This window comes from Aquarana catesbeiana, linkage group LG04, assembly GCF_042186555.1.
Source record: "Aquarana catesbeiana isolate 2022-GZ linkage group LG04, ASM4218655v1, whole genome shotgun sequence".
NCBI lineage: Eukaryota > Metazoa > Chordata > Amphibia > Anura > Ranidae > Aquarana > Aquarana catesbeiana.
In genome coordinates, this window is record NC_133327.1 from 658,647,278 (window position 1) to 658,669,096 (window position 21,819).

At 42.5% G+C, this 21,819-nt stretch overlaps 1 protein-coding gene across 2 annotated transcripts in view; it reads left to right on the forward strand.

Annotated features, from left to right (window-relative positions):
- Nucleotides 1–21,306, forward strand: part of TTC7A (tetratricopeptide repeat domain 7A) — a 577,716-nt gene extending 556,410 nt beyond the window's left edge. For both annotated transcript variants that reach the window (XM_073628505.1, XM_073628506.1), the window contains one exon: nucleotides 12,977–21,306. In XM_073628505.1, the coding sequence (XP_073484606.1) occupies nucleotides 12,977–13,198 (222 nt within the window). In that variant the 3' untranslated portion in view covers nucleotides 13,199–21,306. The remainder of the gene's footprint in view (nucleotides 1–12,976) is intronic.
- Nucleotides 21,307–21,819: the final 513 nt, after the last annotated feature.

A 21,819-nucleotide genomic window follows, 5' to 3' on the forward strand; every position in this document is an offset into this window, starting at 1 on the left:
AGTGCCTATCAGTGCTGCATATTAATGCCTCCTCATCAGTGCAGCCTACAAGTGCCCATCAGTGCAGCCTATCAGTGCTGCCTCATCAGCGCACATCAGTGAAGGAGAAAAATTAGAATATTATCTAAAAGAAACTAAGAAAAACTTTTTGTTTAGCAAAAAAAAAAAAAAAACCCAGTGGTGATTAAATACCCCCAAAAGATAGCTCTATCTGTCTCAAAAAAATCATAAACATTTTGTTTGGGTACAGTGTAGCATGACCGCGCAATTGTCATTCAAAGTGCAACAGCGCTGGGAGCTGAAAACTAGCTTGGGCAGAAAAGGGGTAAACGCGCCCAGTATTGAATTGGTAATTGAACAAACTGAAGTTAGCCCCCGTTCACACAGGCGCGATTTGACATGTCAAATGGCATGCCAAATCGCAGCCTATTGCCGGCAACGGCACTGTCCCAATCGGTGTGACACCGACTTTGTGACACAGCACCGATTTCCAAAAGTAGTTCCTGCACCACTTTTGGCGACTTCAGGGGGCGATCTCAATAGACATCTGGGCATGAACCCGCACAGATGTCTTTCAAATCGCCCCGCGAACTCGCACTGAAATGCGGGTTCTGAAATCTTGCGAGTTCGGCTGAACTCGCGCGATTTCAAACCGCGTTCAGTGTGATGGAGGGCTCAGAGACTGATTGTTTATCATGCAGCTGCATCAGATTCTAACTTGCTCCAGTTTTAGTAAATCTCCTCCCAGGCTAACATGCAGGGGGGTTGTAGCCTCCCTGGCAGTTTTCCCGAGTGTGGCTCGGGGTTAATTTTCAGCACCATTAGCGGTAACCCCGAGCCACACTCGGGATAGTATTGCAGGATCCTGGAAGAGGTTGCTTACCTTGTCCCCAGGATCCTGCGATGTCCCCCCGCTGTGTCTGTGGGCTGTGTCCTCCGCCCGAAGCCTTTGTGTGCCGGGCTCCGTTCCCTGCGAGCGTCGCAACGCACGGGGGCGGAGCCTGGTGGCAAATTCAAAAAAGTGAAAATTCATAACACATAGAGTACTGTAATCTTACATATTACAGTACTGTATGAAATCATTTCACATCCCTTTTGTCCCCAGTGCTTTGTCCAATGCCCCGCATGCAGTTTTATATGATATATACTGTTCTTTCTGCCTGGAAACTGGAGATTGTCCATAGCAACCAAAAAGTGTCCCTTTACGTCAAAAGAGGTTTTAGACCAGCTAGAAAACAGCGATAGTAAATTAGAACACTTGCAGAATTGAGCGATAGTGAATCGTGGGGAAATTTATTTTTCTATTATTATTATATTATTATTTTTTATAATTATTTATATTTATTTATTATTTTATAATTTATGATTTTGTGTTTCAAACTTCATCATACCCGGGATATCTACTAGACTCTTGGTGGACAGATTTAAGTGTGTTATTGCTAAGAATTACAGGCCTACAATATAAAATGCCAAATTTCTATGCAAAATAATTGTACCGCTTTGAGGCGCAAAAATCTGAAATAATCATACCGCCAGGGAGGTTAACAGAAAAAGAAAGCATAGATACCCCTAAGAACAGCATCAAAAATGTCCCATGTGCATGAGGGGAAGCTCTGCTGACCTCCATCATCCAGTCTTATGCAAGCAAAAATGCATTTTTTTTTAAATTTTCCTCGCACGTGATTGGGTATTCTTTGTAAAGTGAAGCTTTACCTCATTTACTAAGATCTAGAGCAAATGCCCTTGCAGAGGGCAACTGCACGTGTGTGTGCAAAGTGCCCAGTCTACCTCTAGTAAATCCGCCCCATAATGTGCCACTTGTAGTCTCCATTGGAAGCTCTTGTAACAAGGGCGCAATTAGGAGACAAGGAGCAAGCGATGCCCCCCCTATAATAGAAGGAGCCTGAACGAGAATCACCAGGTATTATTTTAATAAGCGCCGCAGATTCAGAAATGCTGACAATTACTTGTGAAATCACATTAACCCTCTTAACGCTTATATGAGATTTTAGTGATTGGATTTCCGTCTGCTTTAAGTGATCTCCACAATAAACCCCGGGATAACGTTAAACCATTTATAGAATGCTGCGTCTTTCTTGCCATGATTGTAGAAAAGTACATGAAGCCCTTTGTCTGCCGCCTCTGCTCGGTGTCAAGGGACGGAGAGCCAGGAAAGGTGTATTAATATGCCAGTCACAGCTCGCTCATATTAATCACTCTCTCCTAAATCTAGTGGCAGACACTATTATCTCTTAGATAATCAAAGGGAGAATGTTGTGCCTGGTGTGAGAAGCATTAAATTAATGCCGCTGGTGAATTTTTATAGGGAAACTTACATTTTGACATGCACTTAATTAAAGGGAAAGTGATGTAAATTGCAAGAATTGGAAATGTCAAGGGTTTGCGGTCCGTTGTAGAGGTAACAGGGCAGAAAAGGGTGACTTGGGAAATGGTGCCACTGTTTCCGTCCAATAACGCTGAATACTGTAATAAAGATAATTAGGCTGAGTGTCCCAGATGCTTAATAAAGCCTAACGCCAGCTTTGCTATCATTTTCAATAATATACAAAAGTGCCGGGCATATACAATATAGTGCAAATTATAAATAACAAAGAAAACCAGTGAATTCAATTATATCAATAAATAAAATCCAGTGAAAGGGAAAAAAGTCCAATAAAGTGCCAAATGTAAACGGTGTAGAAACTTTAGCAGGTGTCCATGTATTCATACACCAATGGATTCATGAAGAATCGTTCTTGCCAAACCAATCTATTAACCTTCTATGAGGAGGTGAGTTGCCATCTAGATAAAGGAAGGCCCGTAGATGTGGTGTATCTGGATTTTGCAAAGGCATTTGACACAGTTCCCCATAAACATTTACTGTACAGAATAAGGTCCGTTGGTATGGACCATAGGGTGAGTACATGGATTGAAAACTGGCTACAAGGGCGAGTTCAGAGGGTGGTGATAAATGGGGAGTACTCGGAATGGTCAGGGGTGGGTAGTGGGGTTCTCCAGGGTTCCTTCCTGGGACCAATCCTATTTAATTTATTCATAAACGACCTGGAGGATGGGATAAACAGTTCAATCTCTGTATTTGTGGACAATACTAAGCTAAGCAGGGCAATAACTTCTACGCAGGATGTGGAAACTTTGCAAGAAGATCTGAACAAACTAATGGGGTGGGCGACTACATGGCAAATGAGATTTGATGTGGAAAAATGTAAATGAATGCATTTAGGTGGCAAAAACATGAATGCAATCTACTGGCTAGGGAGAGAACCTCTAGGGGAATCAAGGATGGAAAAGAACCTGGGGGTCCTAGTAGATGATACGCTCAGCAATGCCAAGCTGCTGCAAGCAAAGCCAACGGAATATTGGCATGCATTAAAAAGGGGATTAACTAAAGCGATAATTATCCTGCTCTACAAGACTCTGGTCCGGCCTCACCTGGAGTATGCCATCCAGTTCTTGGCACCAGTCCTCAGGAAGAATGTACTGGAACTGGAGAGGCTCCAGGAAAGGGCAACAAAGCTAATAAAGGGACTGGAGGATTGGATAGTGGCGGATGTCAGTGGATCCAGATGGATGGCGGATCGGAGACGATTGAATGAAAACGGACCGGCGGTCCGTTCTCACCCGATCTTAACATAGGGGAGTGTCCGCTCTACACAGCGAGCAGAGACGGACCTGTCATCCGCCTACTCAGCGGGAATCAGCGGAGCAATCCCCCGCTAAGCAAGCGGAATCCTTGAGGCGGAGGCGCTCGTGTGAAAGGGGCCCTAGGCAGGACATACATTACACATTTTTTTAAACAAAGTGCGATTGCCCCATCCAAAACACTCGAGGTGGAGCTGAAAACCTTCCCAGCCGGCAGAAATTCAATGATTAGTGTTGCTGGCTACAGCCAGCAACATTGATCATTCGGGAAAAACCCAGCAGGCTGGTTGTACACAAGTTGATCGATGGATCAACTTGTGTACAACCAGCTAGCCCATATATGCATCGAAATTTGTCCGGTTCCTGCTGAACTGGCCAAATTTTGATCCATGTGTGGCCAGCTTTATATGAACTTTTTAGACTTTTTGACTTTAGTGGCAGTGTTTTCCTGGATTGCCCTAACATTTCAATCGCTGATTTATTTTGAAGACTGGGGGGGTCACACCGAACTGTTATAAGGCAGTTAAGGAAGTCAAAATACACCAGCTTGGGCCCTTCCAGTGTCCTTCCTGAGAACAAATGTCCATTTATTGAGTTATTATAGGAAGCAGCTCAGGGTGGACAGTAGGCTGTCGGAGGAATGGATTAGCAAAACTCGAATTTCTGGAGTCTCGTAATTCTGCGCTAATTGCTTCATATTCAATTACACGAGAAGCAGAGACAGGCTCAAGACGGACAGGAACACTTATCGGGATGACGTGGGCTGCTGCTATAGCAGCGGAGAAACAGGTCAGGAAGCACAAGAAGAACAATACTCGGCCAATTTAGGAGTCATGTCAGACTGACTTCTAATTGCAGGAGGCTGAGAGTTTACATAGATGCAGTCCACACAAGGCTAATTAACATTGCAATAGGATACGTTTGTAATCAGGCCGCTCCAGCGCTGTTATACATTTCTGCGAAGAAGGTACAAACGCCAGCTTCCAAATATAATGAGCTGCTTGGTACTCCCCTTTTTGCTGCCTCTTGTTGTCAGTTTATTCAGAAAACCACAGACTTTATTTTTTTTTGTGACAGCAAAGAAAGCGATATTAAACCCAAAACCAAAAATGTAATATATTGCAGCTTACCAGATCATTAGATGTGGTGGCTGCATTAGCTTTCTTTTTTGTAGTTTTTTTTCCCCCCTCTGTTATCACCTGATGATCTGGCCATTTAGACTCCATACACACTACACAACTATTGTTGTTTGATTTCCTTTAGATTTACCAAAACCATGTAGTGCAAGGGCCTGCCTGATTGCGTACAAATTGAAAAAAAACTCTTAGGGCCCTTTCACACGGGGGCGGTTTGCAGGCGCTATTGCGCTAATAATAGCGCCTGCAAACCGACCCGAAACAGCCACTGCTGTCTCTCTAGAGCGGTGCGCTAGCAGGACGGGAAAAAAAGTCCTGCTAGCAGCATCTTCCGAGCGGTGAAGGAGCTCCTTCACCGCTCCTGCCCATTGAAATCAATGGGACAGCGCGGCTATACCGCCGGCCAAGCACCTCAGCAGAGGCGCTTTGCGGTGGTTTTTAACCCTTTCTCAGCCGCTAGCAGGGGGTAAAACTGCCCCGCTAGCGGCCGAATACCGACGGTAAAGCGCCGCTTACAATAGCGCCATTTTACCGCCGATGCCGCCCACAGTGTGAAAAGGCCCTTATGCCGCGTACACCCGATCAGACCTCTCGTCGGAAAGAGATATGATGGCTTTTCCGACGGGATTCCGCTCAAGCTTGCCTTGCATACACACGGTCACGCAAAAGTTCGCTGAAATTACGACCGCCAAGAACGCGGCAACGTACAACACTACGACGAGCCGAGAAAAATGAAGTTCAATGCTTCCGAGCATGCGTCGAATTGTTTCTGAACATGCGTAGGAATTTGGCGTGTTAGAATTGCCACAGACGATCGCATTTTCGGATAGGAACTTTTTCCGATCGAAAAATTGAGAACCTGCTCTCAATCTTTTGCTGGCTGGAATTCGACCAGCAAAAGTCCGATGGAGCATACACACGGTCGCATTTTCCGACGAAAAACTCTCATTGGTCTTTTCCGATCGTGTGTACGCGGCATTAGACCCCTTTCACACTGGGGCGCTTTGCAGGCGCTGTAACACTAAAAATAGCGCCTGCAAAGCGCCCTGAAAGAGCCACTGTTGTCTCTCCAATGTGAAAGCCCGGAGGGCTTTCTCACTGGAGCGGTGCGCTGGCAGGACACTAGCAGCTGCTAGCAGCTTCTTTGGAGCTGTGTATACCCCGCTCTTTCACCGCTCCTGCCCATTGAAATCAATGGGACAGCGCGGCTATACCGCCGGCAAAGCGCCTCTGCAGAGGCGCTTTGCGGTGGTTTTAACCCTTTTTTGGCCGCTAGCGGGGGGTAAAAGCGCCCCGCTAGCGGCCGAATAGCGCCACAAAATTGACAGTAAAGCGCCGCTAAAAATAGCGGCGCTTTACCGCCAACGCACCCACCGCCGCAGTGTGAAAGGGGCCTTAAGGTTTGACCTCATATTATATGATTTTGGTAAATCTGAAGGAAAAAATCTACAGAAAATTGTATAGTGTGTATCCAGCTTAACACATCTCCTGTATTAGACCCCATACACACTATTCAATTTTCTGCAGACTTTTGTCTTCAGATTTACCAAAACCATGTAGCGCAAGGGCCTGCCTGATTGCATACAAATTGAAACTCTTAAGGTTTGACCTCATATTATATGGTTTTGGTAAATCTGAAGAGAAAAATCTGCAGAAAACCTAATAGTGTGTACGCACTAGGGTGCCTCCACTCTGGAATTCAACATTCCGCAGCAAGGGACATACACATACAGACAAATAGATTCATACCTAAATAAACACTCCAGTCCGGATGTGCGTTTACCTGCCAAAGCCTGGTCCGTTTGGTCTTCAGAATCCATCAAACTTAAGGACATTGCTCTTTTTTATAACTTTTTACAATCAAACGACACCTTTGTGAAAACTTCACAGTTACATAGTAGGCGAGGTTGAAAAAAGACACAAGTCCATCAAGTCCAACCTATGTGTGTGATTATATGTCAGTATTACATTGTATATCCCTGTATGTTGTGGTCGTCCAGGTGCTTATCTAATAGTTTCTTGAAACTATCGATGCTCCCTGCTGGGACCACCGCCTGTGGAAGGGAATTCCACATCCTTGCCACTCTTATGCCCCGTACACACAGTCGGATTTTCCGATGGAAAATGTCTGATCGGAGCGTGTTGTCGGAAATTCCGACCGTGTGTGGACTCCATCGGACATTTTCCATCAAATTTTCTGACACACAAAGTTTGAGAGCAGGCTATAAAATTTTCCGACAACAAAATCCGTTGTCGGAAATTCCGATCGTGTGTACACAAATCCGACGGACAAAGTGCCACGCATGCTCAGAATAAATAAAGAGATGAAAGCTATTGGCCACTGCCCCGTTTATAGTCCCGACGTACGTGTTTTACGTCACCGCGTTCAGAACGATCGGATTTTCCGACAACTTTGTGTGACCGTGTGTATGCAAGACAAGTTTGAGCCAACATCCGTCTGAAAAAAATCATAGGATTTTGTTGTCGGAATGTCCGAACAAAGTCCGACCGTGTGTACGGGGCATTACAGTAAAGAACCCTCTACGTAGTTTAAGGTAAAACCTCTTTTCTTCTAATTTTAATGAGTGGCCACGAGTCCTTTTAAACTCTCTTCTGCAAAAAAGTTTTATCCCTATTGTGGGGTCACCAGTACAGTATTTGTATATTGAAATCATATCCCCTCTCAAGCGTCTCTTCTCCAGAGAGAATAAGTTCAGAGCTCACAACTTTTGGCCCCTGAGAGATGGGAATGGGGTCTTCACCTCTGTTTCTCAGACTCTCAATGGAAACAACCTATCCACTATACCCTTAGCACTTCTAAATGTATTACCAAAGGGAAAATGTCCCAGAAAATTCAGATGGTATCTAATTCCCGCACAATGGTTTAAATTTGCTAGCTTAGATGACGACAAATGTTGCTGTGGCTGTTCGCATCTCTACCGCACATTCTTTGGGAGTGCCCACAAAAAGTACTTTCTTGAACGCAGTATTCATTGTAATTTCTGAAACTACAGGCTGTCTGACTAGCCAGTCTCCAGCCCTGGGCTTGCTTAGCATAGGCATAGAGAAGTTCCCACAAAACCACAGAGCTATAGTTATGAATGTTCTATTTGCATCTAGATTGCTAATCATGCAGAAACGGAGGCACACCTGGTCCCAAATATATCAGATGTTAAACTACAAATGAACCTGACAAAATCATATGAAAAACTCTTATGGCGCGTACACACGACCAGACTTTCCTTCAGAATAGACTCCGACGGTCTTTCCGATGGAGTTCCGCTGAAACGGACTTTCCTACACACGATCACACCAAAGTCCGATTGTTTAGAGCGCGATGACGTACTACGGGACTAGAAAAAGGAAGTTCAATAGCCAGTAGCCAATAGCTGCCCTTGCATCGTTTTTGGTCCGTTGGACTAGCATACAGACGAACGTTTTTCCCGATAGGAACTGATTCCGTCGGAAAGATCTGAAACATGTTCTATTTCTAGGTCCGTCAGAATTTTAGAAAGGAAAAAGTCCAATGAAGCCCACACACAATCGAAATATCCAATGGAATGATTCCGTCAGACTTTTTCTGCCGGAAAGTCCGGTCGTGTGTACGCGGCATTAGCGACTCAAAATGGTGCTTATGCCAAAATTCATAAACACCTGGGGCAACTGGCTTTTTACCCTCCAATCTTCCTTGGCGAGTGTTATATTATAGTGCACTATACGGTACTGCAATTATTAATCCTATTTTCATTGCAATTATTCTTGCTTACCTCTATTCTCTGAAATCTGGATTGTTCCACTGTAATATGGAATGCCTTTGAAGGCTTTACTGTTCTGTTGTCATTCACCTTTACCTATCTTTTGTTATTGCAATTTTCATAATTAACCCCTTGACACCGACGTAACGCAAATACAGTAAAACCTTGGACTGAAAGCATAATTCGTTCCGGAAACATGCTTGTAATCCAAAGCACTTGTATATCAAAGTCAATTTCCCCGCAGGAAATAATGGAAACTCAGATGATTCATTCCACAAACATTTATTCATAAGTCCTTCAGTTTATAGTCCATATAAAAAGATTATAGTAATGTGACCAGGTTGTGTAACCATAAAATGTCCATCCACAAATGGAAGCCTCCACAAGGGGATTGGAAGCAAAATGCAGCAGGAGCTCCAGAGTTTAAAAGAGAAGAGAGGCGCCTCTAAGTGTAGCAATATGGTTACATTTAATGAAGGTACAACATTTAGCAACACACATGGTTGATGATTAAAACAGGCACATTCAAATATGCAGGCATCCGGGGTAAAGCAGTCCACATAGACTGCCCTCCGCATCGCCGGCTCTCACCGCTGTCAGTCTACAATCATGACCGGGAAGACTACTCTGCAGTAGAGCTGACTGAAAGCGAGGCTTGAAGCGCTCATGGATCGCAGCGTGGAAGGGACGACGGATGCCTGCATACTTAGATGTGCCTCTTTTAATCATCAACCATGTGAGTTGCTAAATGCTGTACCTTCATTAAATGTAATCATAGTGCTACACTTAGAGGCTTCTCTCTTCTCTTTTATAATCAATTGTGACATGACGCTACTTGTATATCAAGACATCACTTGCATATCAAGTCAAAATTTAATTAAAAATGTGCTTGTCTTGCAAAATGCTCTCAAACCAAGTTATTCTCAAACCAAGGTTTTACTGTATGCGGCCTTTGGCTTCAAGGGGTTTGTATCAGGGTGATGCCTGCAGCTGCAGGCTTCACCCCGGTACCGTTTTTTAGAGCGGACGGTCTGATTTTTTGTAATAACAGCTGATGTGGTTCGCCCGGGTTCTCCCGTCCCACCGGGAGGCCCGAGCGACCAGCCAGCACTTACGCCGGCTGGCCGGAGACCCAAATAAAGTCGGAATCGGCTTTGATCGGGTCCCGGATGTAGTAACCCGGAAGCGACATCATGACATCCCTTCCAGTTTACTGGAGACTTACAGGCGCCAGATTTAAAAAAAAATAACAGTATTCAAAACAGCCAAACTTAGCGTTTTGAATGCTTTTAAGTGCAAAGGAGGCATTTGGGGTCTTATAGACCCCAGATCCCTCCATAAGGAATACCTGTCACTGCCTATTACTGTCACAAGGGATGTTAACATTCCTTGTAACGGCAATAAAAGTGATCAAAATCAAAAAAATTAAAAGGGACAGTGTAAAAATAAAATAAGAAAAAAAAAAAGTTTAAATCTCCCCATCCCTCCGTGCTCGCGTGCAGAAGTGTTCAAACCACACATGTGAGGTATCGCTGCGATCATTAGAGCGAGAGCAATAATTCTAACGCAGGTAACCTGTAGACATTTTTAAAACGTCGCCTATGGAGATTTTTATGTACTGTAGTTTGTTGCTAGTCCACGAGTGTGTGTAATTTTTTCCAATTTTTCTTTATTAAAGGTTTTACATATTAAACAAAACGACATAGACAACAGGAAGGTAACCATATGTTCAGTCAAGTAATACAAAGTGTAGTACAAAAAAGATAACATGAGAGTATCTAAGAGCAACAATAAGAGAGAAGGAAAACTCAATACACTCTGTGAACATAAGGATACAAATGTAGACCTACCCATAGAGGATCTGGAATAACATATCATATGAGTGCCATATATCAATGGTTTTTATCAAAAAGAAAAATAAATATGCCCTGTGAGCGGAGTACTTATAACTTCTTGGTAATGTTGGATCAAGTTGTAGCACCTTTAGTATATCTGGAGATCAGGGCCCTTGACACCAAAGGAGGTTAGGTATTTAGAGTTAGTTTACATTGCTCCACCATCGGAGTCAAGAAGAGAGAGGCTCCAGGACTCTCCATTTGTATCCATAAATTAGATCATTAAACATAAAAAGAGAAAAAAGGAGGGGAAGAAGAGAAGTAAATTAGAGTAAAATTAATTAAAATAAAATAAGGAAGAGGAGGGGGGAGGATGGGAAGGAGAGGAAAATGAAAAAAGTAAAGGTCAGGAATCCAAAGTAGGAGTCATTTCTTTGGCCTAGGCCCCCCACTATCCAGTTCTAGAGACTATGGGGCTTGGAGGTACTTAATCCAGGGGGACCACACCCTTTCAAATCTTGCCTGTCTGTCTTTAAGGATGCTGGTCGATTTTTCATTGACCATGATCCAAGAAAGTTTATTCTTTACCAGTGCAAGGCTGACCACTGGAGTTTTCCATGCTCGTGCTATTGTAATTTTAGCTGCTGAAAAAATAAAGAAGATGAGAGTTCGGAGATGTCTAGGGGTCTCGTCCAGCAGGTCCGCAAACAGCGCCGTCTTAGGATTTTTAGGTAGAATTTGTCCTGTTACTGAATAGACCAGGGTGAATATTCTGATCCAAAAGCGCTGGACCTTGGGACAGGAACACCAGACATGTAACATGGTACCCTCATGAGTGTGTGTAATTTTAAAGCATGACATGTTAGGTATCTGTTGACTCGGCGTAACATCATCTTTCACATTATTCTAAAAAATTGGGCTAACTTTACTGTTTTTTCTTTTGTTTTTTTTTTAATTCATGAAAGTGTATTTCTTAAACAATAATTGCATTTGAAAGACAGCTGCGCAAATACAGTACAGTGTGACATAAAACATTGCAATGATCGCCATTTTATTCTCTAGGGTCTCTGCTAAAAAAGCACAGGGGCACCTTAGCATTGTCATTCTGGGGGGGCATTAGAGGGGGAATCAGGTGAAATCTAAATGTGTATGGCTAGCCTTACACTGTACTAAGGTATGGATGACGGACCAAGAGCTTGCACTTTCAAAATAAGCCAGAGTTGGCAGTTGCTGTATCTCTACGAGGTTGAGTTACTGAAGGCAAATGGACTGTGCACTTTGCAAGGGCAGTTGCACTTATCTTCCTTAGTAAATGTAATTCACTTTGTAAAGAATACCCAATCAGGTGCAATGAAAATAATAAATTTGAAATTTGAAAAATGTAAAATGATTGGATAATAAAAATAAGAGCTTCACCACATTTATGAAGCTTTGGGGAAAATTAGTTGCAAAGTGCACAGTCTATTTGTCTTTAGTAAATCAACTCCTATGTGTATAACTTCTTTAAAAATTCAACAAACGAATTGGCCCATGTAAGGACCCTTCCATTGATCCTGATTCCACTGGGGATCATGGTGGGTTTGTAGTCAAGGCAATGAAAATGAAAAGTTTTCCATACTAAACACCAGTATACTAGAGGGGCTCCCTTAGTCATACAGCGTGATATAACGTTTGTGGTCTAAGCCTTTTAGTCTCTGTATCATGTAGGGTATAGGAGTAACTGAAACCACACATAAAATGACCTTAGGTTGGTGCACCTTGCTATTTTTTGTGTTGTACTTAGGGCAGTACATCACCCTCGAGAAAACTGGTCTATTGGTCTAATACACCCTTTCTCAACCTTTTGTGACATAACATAAAGAAACCCCTGAAGTAACTTTCCAGTCTCAATGAGCCCCTGCTAATAATTACTCTATAATTACTCTATCTATGACTCATGGAACATTAGTGGTATGGTCACTGGAAATGATGCTCTTTGCATTTATAGTCAGTGGGAAAGAATCTCCCTCCGTACAGATGGCTAAAAGTATGAACGCTGTCTGTGGTTACTTATCTAAGCGGCAGAAATTGCTAATTGCTCAAGGAACCCCTAGCAACCTTTGAATGAACCCTGGTTGAGAAATGCTGGTCTAATATCTTTCACCAAGCCCAAAAACTGAGAGCCGAGCATTAAAGGAGAGAGGAAGTCTCTGTCACTCTGCTGTGCCTTGAGAAGTAAATCAGAGCTTTCCTCACCCTTTGGTGCTTGGCTAGGAAAGAATTTTTACTTACATTTTCATTTTCTTTTGCTCTCCTGCATGCTTAGTAGTCAATTATATGAACACTTAAGAAAAAAATAAAATGCGCTGTCCCTTTATATATATTTTTTTCTAAAGATTTTCTTTTGGCCCAGTGTCTGGGTTATCAAAGTTGCAGCAGTCCAGAATTTATTGTATTACTTTGAGCTAAGTGCAAGATTTTTCTTTAAACATCAATGACATTGACACTGCATACCAAAAAAATCCCAGAATCCCAGCCCTGCATTTTTTTTTTGTAAAGTACCCTACTGTTGGAGAGACATTGGATAACACCTTATTTTTGTATTTTGCAGGGTCTTATACTGACGAGGCTTGGAAGGTACAACCTGGCTGAGAAGTTTCTACGGGATGCGGTACAGATTCAGAGCACATCACATGATGCCTGGAAAGGACTGGGTGACGTTTTACAAGCACAGGGGAAGCATGAAGCTGCTGTAGAATGTTTCATAAGTGCACTAGACTTGGAGTCCAGCAGCCCAATATCCCCGTTCACCATGATACCTCGTGAACTGTGAGGAACTCTTCAGGAACTGGAACATTCTCTTTATTTAAAGCCCACTGTTTTGGGTGGATGTCCTCAGGTTGAAATACCCACCAGCCTCTCTCATATGAGGGATTTGGTGATATCCGAGTCCCGGCACCAAAGTGTTCTTATATGATTGTGCTTGGACATGTAGTGCAATGTGTGATCACATTTACCACCACCAAGTCAGAATTTTGATCCAATATAAACAGAAAATCAGGTGGACCTCGGAACCAACGTATATCCCTCTTTTAAAGCCCAACTCCAAACCAATTATTTTGAGTATTTTTTGATAGGGTGGGGAAAAGCTTACATTTTTATTCAGGTTTTTATTTTTTGTATGACCCTATTGGGTTAACTCTTCATCTCTTTTCCACCTCCTTATGCAAGCACAGGAAATGGGGGCAACAGTTGCTAAAAACATTTCTAATTTTTTCGTACTCTATTAACAGTTCTAATTTTTCCGTACTCTATTAAAAATATGTTTGTATTACACGTGTCCCAGGTGGAGAGATTTTCCATCACCCCCTGTTCTGATAAGAAAAGAGGTGAAATCTTCCCAGACAGCAATAGAAACCCTGCAGAGGATTTAACTCTTTTTTGCTTTATTAAAAGCTAAAACAATGTTCTGGCTGGAGTTGGGCTTTAAGATCTGTATACAGTACATGGTTATCTCAGCTGCTGTCATAAAAACCAAAGTGTCCTTTTATCCATCACTAGGTGAGTTTCTAAAATACCTAACTGGAAAGAATGGGCTTGGGCCAGAGAGGCAATTGCCCCCAGGGCTAGTACTAGTAATATACCGGTGGCGATGTCTATAGAGAGTTGACTTACTATACATCATTCGGACATCATAGTGGAACATGCAATCAGTGACACGCTGGGCATTAGTTAGCAACATGTTTTCCCTGTTCAGAGTTGTGATCACAGCTTTTGGTAGAGTGAAGTCTTTCCTTGTGGCTTTAAAATGTTATGTAAGCGAATACTGCGAGTGGCAAAGGAGGTTGGAAGATGTCAAGGTGTGTCACAAAAAACAGGTCTTTAAAAAAAAAAAACACCTTTCATCAGGCCCACCAAGCAAGATGGAACACTTTTTATTATAGACTTTCTTTAGCCTAAAAAAATCTGTCTCGACCACGAAAGTGCTAGTTGAACCTAGTAGTTGTGAAATGTTGGCTACTCTAAAATTGAGAGAGTAATCAGTCTAAAACGCATTGGTGATCTATGTATTGAGTTGTCTTCCATGGGAACTTGATAAAATGGGCTGGGGAATACCCCAATGCCACTTTTGTGTAGTTGGACACACAATGTGCACCCCCTTTAGCCAGAGCTCTAATTTATAATTTAATATTTATGATATAGATGAACTGTACCAACTACACATAAAACTGGCAATAGCAGCCTTTGAGTAATATAAGAATTTATAGGCATTTCCAACAACTGCCATCTATCCAAATCCAAAATATCAGGTAAAACAGGGGTGCTCAACCTTTTGAAGAGCAAGGGCCACTTAAGTGATTGCTCCCCAATCCGCAAAATTAATTGAGCCCTTACAGTCATGTGCCCTCTATAAGGCTGCTTTATACTGATGCGCTGCGGTTTACCAGCACCGTGGATGCAGTGCAGTGTACCTGCGGCTTTCCTGTAGGTTAGCTGTGCTTTGCCTTAGGCTTCAATTACATCTTGTGGGTGTGGTGCACTTTCTGAAAGCACATGAAACCCGCAGGAAATAATAGATGTTTATGGCTCAGTGTAATTAACCCACAGGAAAGCTGCAGGTGCATTGCACTGCATCTCCAGATCAGTGTGAAAACAGTCTAATGGTTGTTAACACTTTTAAAGGTGCTAATATGTCCATTGCAAAAGCTATTATGCCCAGTGTATGTGTTGTTTAATACACCGACCTTCTTTTCCTCCGAAAGCTGCTGCTGGCATTGCTCTCCAGGCTGCTAAAAAGGATTAGAGGTTGCGTACACTTGATATCACTCTGCCTGCAACAGGAGCCAGCGCTACAGAGGAAGCATCGGCTTATGTGGCTTCTGTTCTTTCTACTGCCAGCGCCGGCTCACTGCACTCTGATGCTCTGGGATGGCAGGAGCCCAGATCGGGATCAATGGGTTGCTGATGCCAGGCATGCACTTCCCTGGTTTGAGGTTGCAGGCCACATCAAAGGGCTCTGCAGGCTACATGTGGCCCCCGCAGACCACAGGTTAAGCACCCTGAGGTAAAAGGTGAATTCTGATTGGTTGCTTTAGGCCAATGGCACGCAGACCAGATCCAGTCTTTTGCTTGCCTTTATCCCACTATTGAGGCACTATTCTTCCCACTGGCACCAACAATGAGGTACAGTTGCTTTCACTGACAGCAATGGTGGGGCATATTTCCTCCCACTGGTTCCAACGATGGGGCACTATTCCTCCAACTGCTACCAGTGATGGGGCACTATTCCTCCCACTGACACCAACAACGGGGCATTATTTCTCCCACAGACTCCAGTGATGGGACACTATTCCTCCCACTGACGTCAACAACGATGGGACACTATTCCTTCCACTAATACCAACAATGGAGCACCATTCCTCCCACTGACTCCAATGATGGAGCATTATTCCTCCCACTGACTCCAATGATGGGGCACTATTCCTCCAACTGATACCAATGATGGGACACTATTCCTCCCATTAGTACTAATAATGGGGCACCTTTGCATCATTATTTGAGTGTACACTGCCTTAATAAATCAGTCTAAATTTCCTCACCACTGCCTCTAAATAAAACTATTTCATATTATATTAAACATTGCTTGCAGATAATAAGCACATACAGAGTCTAAAAAAACACATTGATTTTATTGTGCCTGAGTGTTAAACTGACCATTTTCATTTACACAGACTCTTCATATTTAATGCCCAGTTTTACCTTTCCAGTAAATTTTATATGGTCAAACAAGCCAGCAAAATACATTTCTAAGTAGAATTTATTACCTATCTTGCTCACTTATGCTTATACAAGTGCTGGAAAATATTAAGTGTGCCTAATGGGAAACACTCATGTTTGGCTTGTTTCCATTGGAGACCAGTAAACATGGCCCTATATGGAATGCTGCGTCGTTATGTGCTGAGAGGTGTAAGTGGAGCATTCCATAGACACGGCTCTGAGCATGATCCCCTGCCTTGTTAGAAGGTAAAGGTGTGCTTTAAAGAGGACCTTTTGTACCCTGATCATGATCTTTAGTTCTTCTGTATACATTTTCTTCTCTCTTTTTTTTATGCTCAGGACTAAAAAAATGGGAATATTTAACCAGTTGTGGACATTAGGTGTACTAAACATGCCCCCTAAAAAATAAACCTTCACCTAAATACTTTGGGTTTGTGTAGTATGCACTGCACATGCCTATCCCCACAGGCCCCTGGTTACATAAGGCCCCATTCACACCTGAGCATTTTAAAATTTCCATTTGACGCTTCACCAAAACACTTCAATGCTCGACACTATGCACATTTTTCATGCAGATTCTTGCCTAGTAACTAGCTTTTCATAGGCTACAAACTAGTAAAAAAACCTAAAGTCTAAACCTTGCAAAAAATGCCTGTACAAACACTCAAAAAAGAGCCTGAAAAATATCCAAAGATGCTCAGCTCAAATGTGAATGGGGCAACTGAACTAGTAATACCTGGCTGTCACTTTGACAGCTGGGACTTGATCTGTGTCACAACAGCAGCTCTTTCTTTTCTTGTGTGAATTAAATGAGAAGTAGAGCCAAAGCTTGTTTGGCTGTACTTCTCCTGTGGGTCACAGAAATACAGTTCGTTCTGCACTCCTGTGACCCGTTTTCAGCAGACAGCAGGCTGTCGGCTGTCACAGAGCCGGTCCAGGCTAGGGAAAGATCGTGACCATATGGTCGGGATCCACCCAGCTGCCTGAACAGGCACCCGGCTCAGCCTCTCAGTGAGCCACTAAGATCCTAAGCCGGCTGCTCCAGCCCCTCCACAGCCCAGCACTTTCTCAGGCTTCAGTACGTTCAGAATCACAGACCCAGAACAAGCATGTGGAAAGTAGTTGAAGTGAAGTCACACTTGTTCTCAGGGCATGTTTCCTGCTGGTGATAACAGTGGATCATTCCTGCACAATGACCATTTGTCTTCTCTTTATTGGAAGCCTGAACAAGGACCTCCATGGTAGATCATCAAGAATTGATTTAACGAAAGTCGCAGATTACAAGTATTGCCATTTTAAAAGTATTTTCAATATTCCTGGGATTGGCTTTGCATCCACGTTGATTTGTTTTTCTAGGTTTAGATCATATTAATAAACAATGATTACATAAGAATCTAAACGCTAAAAAGCTTGCGAGCTACCATAAGCATAAAATAAGTAGTTGTGTAGAAAGCTGCTAGCACTGATCACGTCCCATATGACCGTCCCATATGCAATCAGCATATAAATAAAAGAAAGTGCTGCGCTAACTTGTACTGGTTAATGTTAACCTGTGTACTTCCACATAAATATACACTATAACATATATCTATAGCAAATATCAAAACCAATATATAAAGTGCTCTGGTGCCAAAATGAATTATCAATAAAGTGACTCTGTGCAACAGTATAATACAACGTGAAAAATAATATCATCATCTGTCATAAAAGTCCATTATTTAAGTGCTCAAATTGTCTTCACAAAAGTGTTCCAGTGCACTAAAAGTGCTATGTGCAAAGTTGACAAATTCATGTGAAGACATGCGTTGATGTAAATAAAATCCATTCCAAAGCTAAAAAAATCAAATCCAAAACACTGTTGATAGCAAACGTGTCCTTGTGTCCACTCAGGTGCTCCCCCCTTCAGTATATGCGCTCACCTTAGAGCATGTGACCGTGCAATTAAGCCTGGTCAAAGCCCGCATATGAACCACCTCTGGGTTCAGTGTTTGTACTGGGATCCTGGGCTGGTTGCTGGCACCTTTTCCACATGTAAATAATAAGAGAGACTAGATAGTGTGATATTGTTTAAACTATATTTATTATTAGACAATAACCCCTTATTTAGGGTACTCACATTTCATGGGTGCTACAATGCACCACTCTTTCAAAGACCAAAGGGAATGCTGTGTCCACTGAACTTATGTGTCCTTTCCTTGCTGAGACCGATCCACTGCCTCATGCACCATCCTGTCCCCTCCCCAACGCGTTGATACCGGGAATGTGACGTATCTTCCTCAGGGGGAATTTGATTGGACGGTTGTTATCTCAGTCAATATATAGTGTTACGGCGACCATCGGACCTGCAGCGGACTTTTTGGTTGAAAATCAGACAGACTTTAGATTTGGAACATGTTTCAAATCTTTCCGATGGACTCGAGTCCGGTCGAAAAATCCACTCGTCTGTATGCTAGTCCGACGGACGAAAAGCGATGCTAGGGCAGCTATTGGCTACTGGCTATCAACTTCCTTATTTTAGTCTGGTTGCACGTCACTACGTATGACTTTAGTGTGATCCTGTGTCGGCAAGTCCGTTCGTTCAAAAGTTTATCTAAAGTCCGTCGGACCTTTGATGATGAAAAGTCTGCCCGTGTGTACACGGCATAAGAGTACATTACCACCATACTGGTCACACTGGGGTTTTTGGGGTTTGCTGTGTGCTCTGGGGGTCCCAAACGGGAGGTTTTCACAACTCAACAACCATGGCTCAATCCCAAGCTCATTTCACCCTGCTCACTCAAGTTTGTCCAGCTCACTCTCTCACTGCCAAATGAAAACTGTTTTCTCTTCCTTTTCTGGACTTTGAGGCCTCTGGATTATCCCTTTAGCAACAAAGTCTCTGTAATCAGTGTTTGGTGGTTCTTCCCACCCAAAACTCTTCAAACCATCAAAATTCCGGGTCCCCAATAAGGATTTAGCAATCCACTGACTGAAAGTCAGTCCTCTCCTCTCTATCCAGACTACCCTGGAACCCTTCACTTTGCATGGTTGAGAACCCCTGAGTACTCAACATACCTTCAAATTGTCCCCCTTAAATCTGACCTTTACCCATAGAAACTTGACAATAATGTTCTTTAGCAAGGAACATACATTGCACATTAATAATTATGCTACCAAATTAGTGTGTGCTGTATGTTGCCTCCAGCATTGCTCCTGTTTCTTCTTGCTGGAGGCTGCCATTTTGCTGAAGCCCAGACCCCCTGAGCAGCAGTAAATCTTTAGGCTGTCAGCAGATTGGCCTCTACAAATCTGCCTAAGTGCCTAAAAATAGAGAGCAACTAAGCATGTGAAGAACAGTGTATTACTGTATTTTAAACAGTATGGGCACTTATTTATAATGTTTTCCATAGCTATACTTGCAAAAGGAGCCAGCCTGAACTGATCTAGCCGGACTTCATTTTCTGGCTAAAGGTTGGCAGCCCTGCACAAATCGACGTACAGGTACGTTGGCTCCTTAAAGATAGAAGGCGCATGTGGGGGACCTGATGCACCTGGCCGGCGGTCGCGATGACCACCGGCCACCCGCGATCGCGGGCACGAGAGACAGAATGGGGATCTGTGTGTGTAAACACACAAATCCTGGTTCTGTCAGGAAAGGAAAGACAGATCGTGTGTTCCTGTTAGTCACTCCCATCCCCCCCATAGTTCCTCCTCTAGTCACTCCCATCCCCCCCATAGTTAGAACACACACTGAGGGAACACATTTAACCCCTTAATCGTCCCCTAGTGTTAACCTCTTCCCTGCCAGTGACATTTATACAGTAATCAGTGGCTATTTTTAGCTTTGATCGCTGTGTCAATGGTCCCTAAAAAGTGTCATAATTGTCCGATTTGCAATGTCACAGTCCCGATAAAAAACGCTGATCGCCGCCTTTATTAGTAAAAAAGTAATAAAAATGCCATAAATCTATCCACTATTTTGTAGAAGCAATAACTTTTGCGCAAACCAATTAACATACGCTTATTGCGATTTTTTTTTACCAAAAATATGTAGAAGAATACATATCAGCCTAAACTGATGAAAAAAAAAAAATGGGGATATTTATTATAGCAAAAACTAAAAAATATTGTTGCTGTTTTTTTGTTTATAGCGCAAAAAATTAAAACCGCAGAGGTGATCAAATACCACCAAAAGAAAGCTCTGTTTGTGGGAAAAAAAGGATGTCAATTTTGTTTAGGCACCATGTCGCACGACCGCACAATTGTCCGTTAAAGCGACGCAGTGCTGTATCGCAAAAAAATGGCCTGGTCAGGAAGGGGGCAAATCCTTCCGCGGCTGATGTGGTTAAAGCGGAACTAAACCCATCGATTTAACAGTTTCATAAAATAGTTACATTCCCAGCATGTCGGGATTGCTAACTGTCAAATTTGCTTGTGATTGTAAACCAAACTGTCAAACCATCCAATGGCTGGTGTCATAACTGATCAGCATCATGGCAGTTGCAGATCAAACAGAGGCTAAAATGGCAGCTTCCTTGGCTGAAAAAGATAGGAGGGTTAGTTCCGCCTTAAAGGGACCACAAGCCAAATAGTGGGGAACCATATCTGCTGTTCAGGGCCCAACCCTGGCCTCCTGTACACCTCCATAGCAGAAAGCAATTCCAGACGGAAGGTAGATTTTGCAGTACTGCTTCATCACAAATAACCTTTCTAGATGTTCTCTACAACAAAGCAAACATTTACCGGTACTTTCTAAGTTGCGGTCCACTTTAAGCAGCACTCAGATGCCAGTGAGTCAGTCTTGATTGCTTATCCTGGTAATTGGTGCCTATTGCTGTTAGAAAATTTCACTAAAAGCAGGAAAATTCACTTATCTTGCAGCGGGCTAATGAAAACATTTCCGGTATATTTGTGTGGATCCAATAAATCTTACAGTGAGGCTTCCAGACTCAGTCATGATTCTGTACAGTATGTTATAGATTAATTAAAAAAAAAATGTATTTTATTTTTTAAAAATAAGGAATTGTAACTGAGAAAACGTTTTTATTGCATTGTTTGGTATGTGTGAATGTTTCAGCTGATTACAGGTATATTTTACTTTTCTAGTTCATTTTTTAAAAAGGCATTTTCTGAGTCAATCAGTGCTGATGAGGATAATAAACAGCTAATTTATAATTTATTAAAGTCTATTAAATCAAGTGTTTTTATGCTGTAAAGTTTGAGATTGCTCATAAAACACATTAAGAGCCCATTTACACTGTTTTAAAGTCATGCTAAACCTGCAATGTTTAATTGCTATCATCCCTTCTATTTATGCATAAAGATCATGCCACTGTATTTAATTTAATATAAATAAATCAGCTATATAAATCCTGTATTATAATAATAATAATAATAATCTGAGTACCTTATTTAATCATTGCTGTTTAGAGGTCACATGATGTTTCCTACGTCTTTACTATCATCAGTGCATGTTCTGAGGGATGACACAGAGGAGGAGGAGGGAGGGGAGTGTCATTTACCATGTTCATGAAAAAGAGGAGTATGGGCGATGAGGGACCGAAATAGGCACCACATCCCAGTTAGTGATAGAGTTAAAGAAACAGAGGACGGGAATTTAAAGGTGCCAATTGATTAAAGAACTTGTATAAAAAAAATAAAAATGTTATTAAATATCAATTTCTTTAAAATGACAAA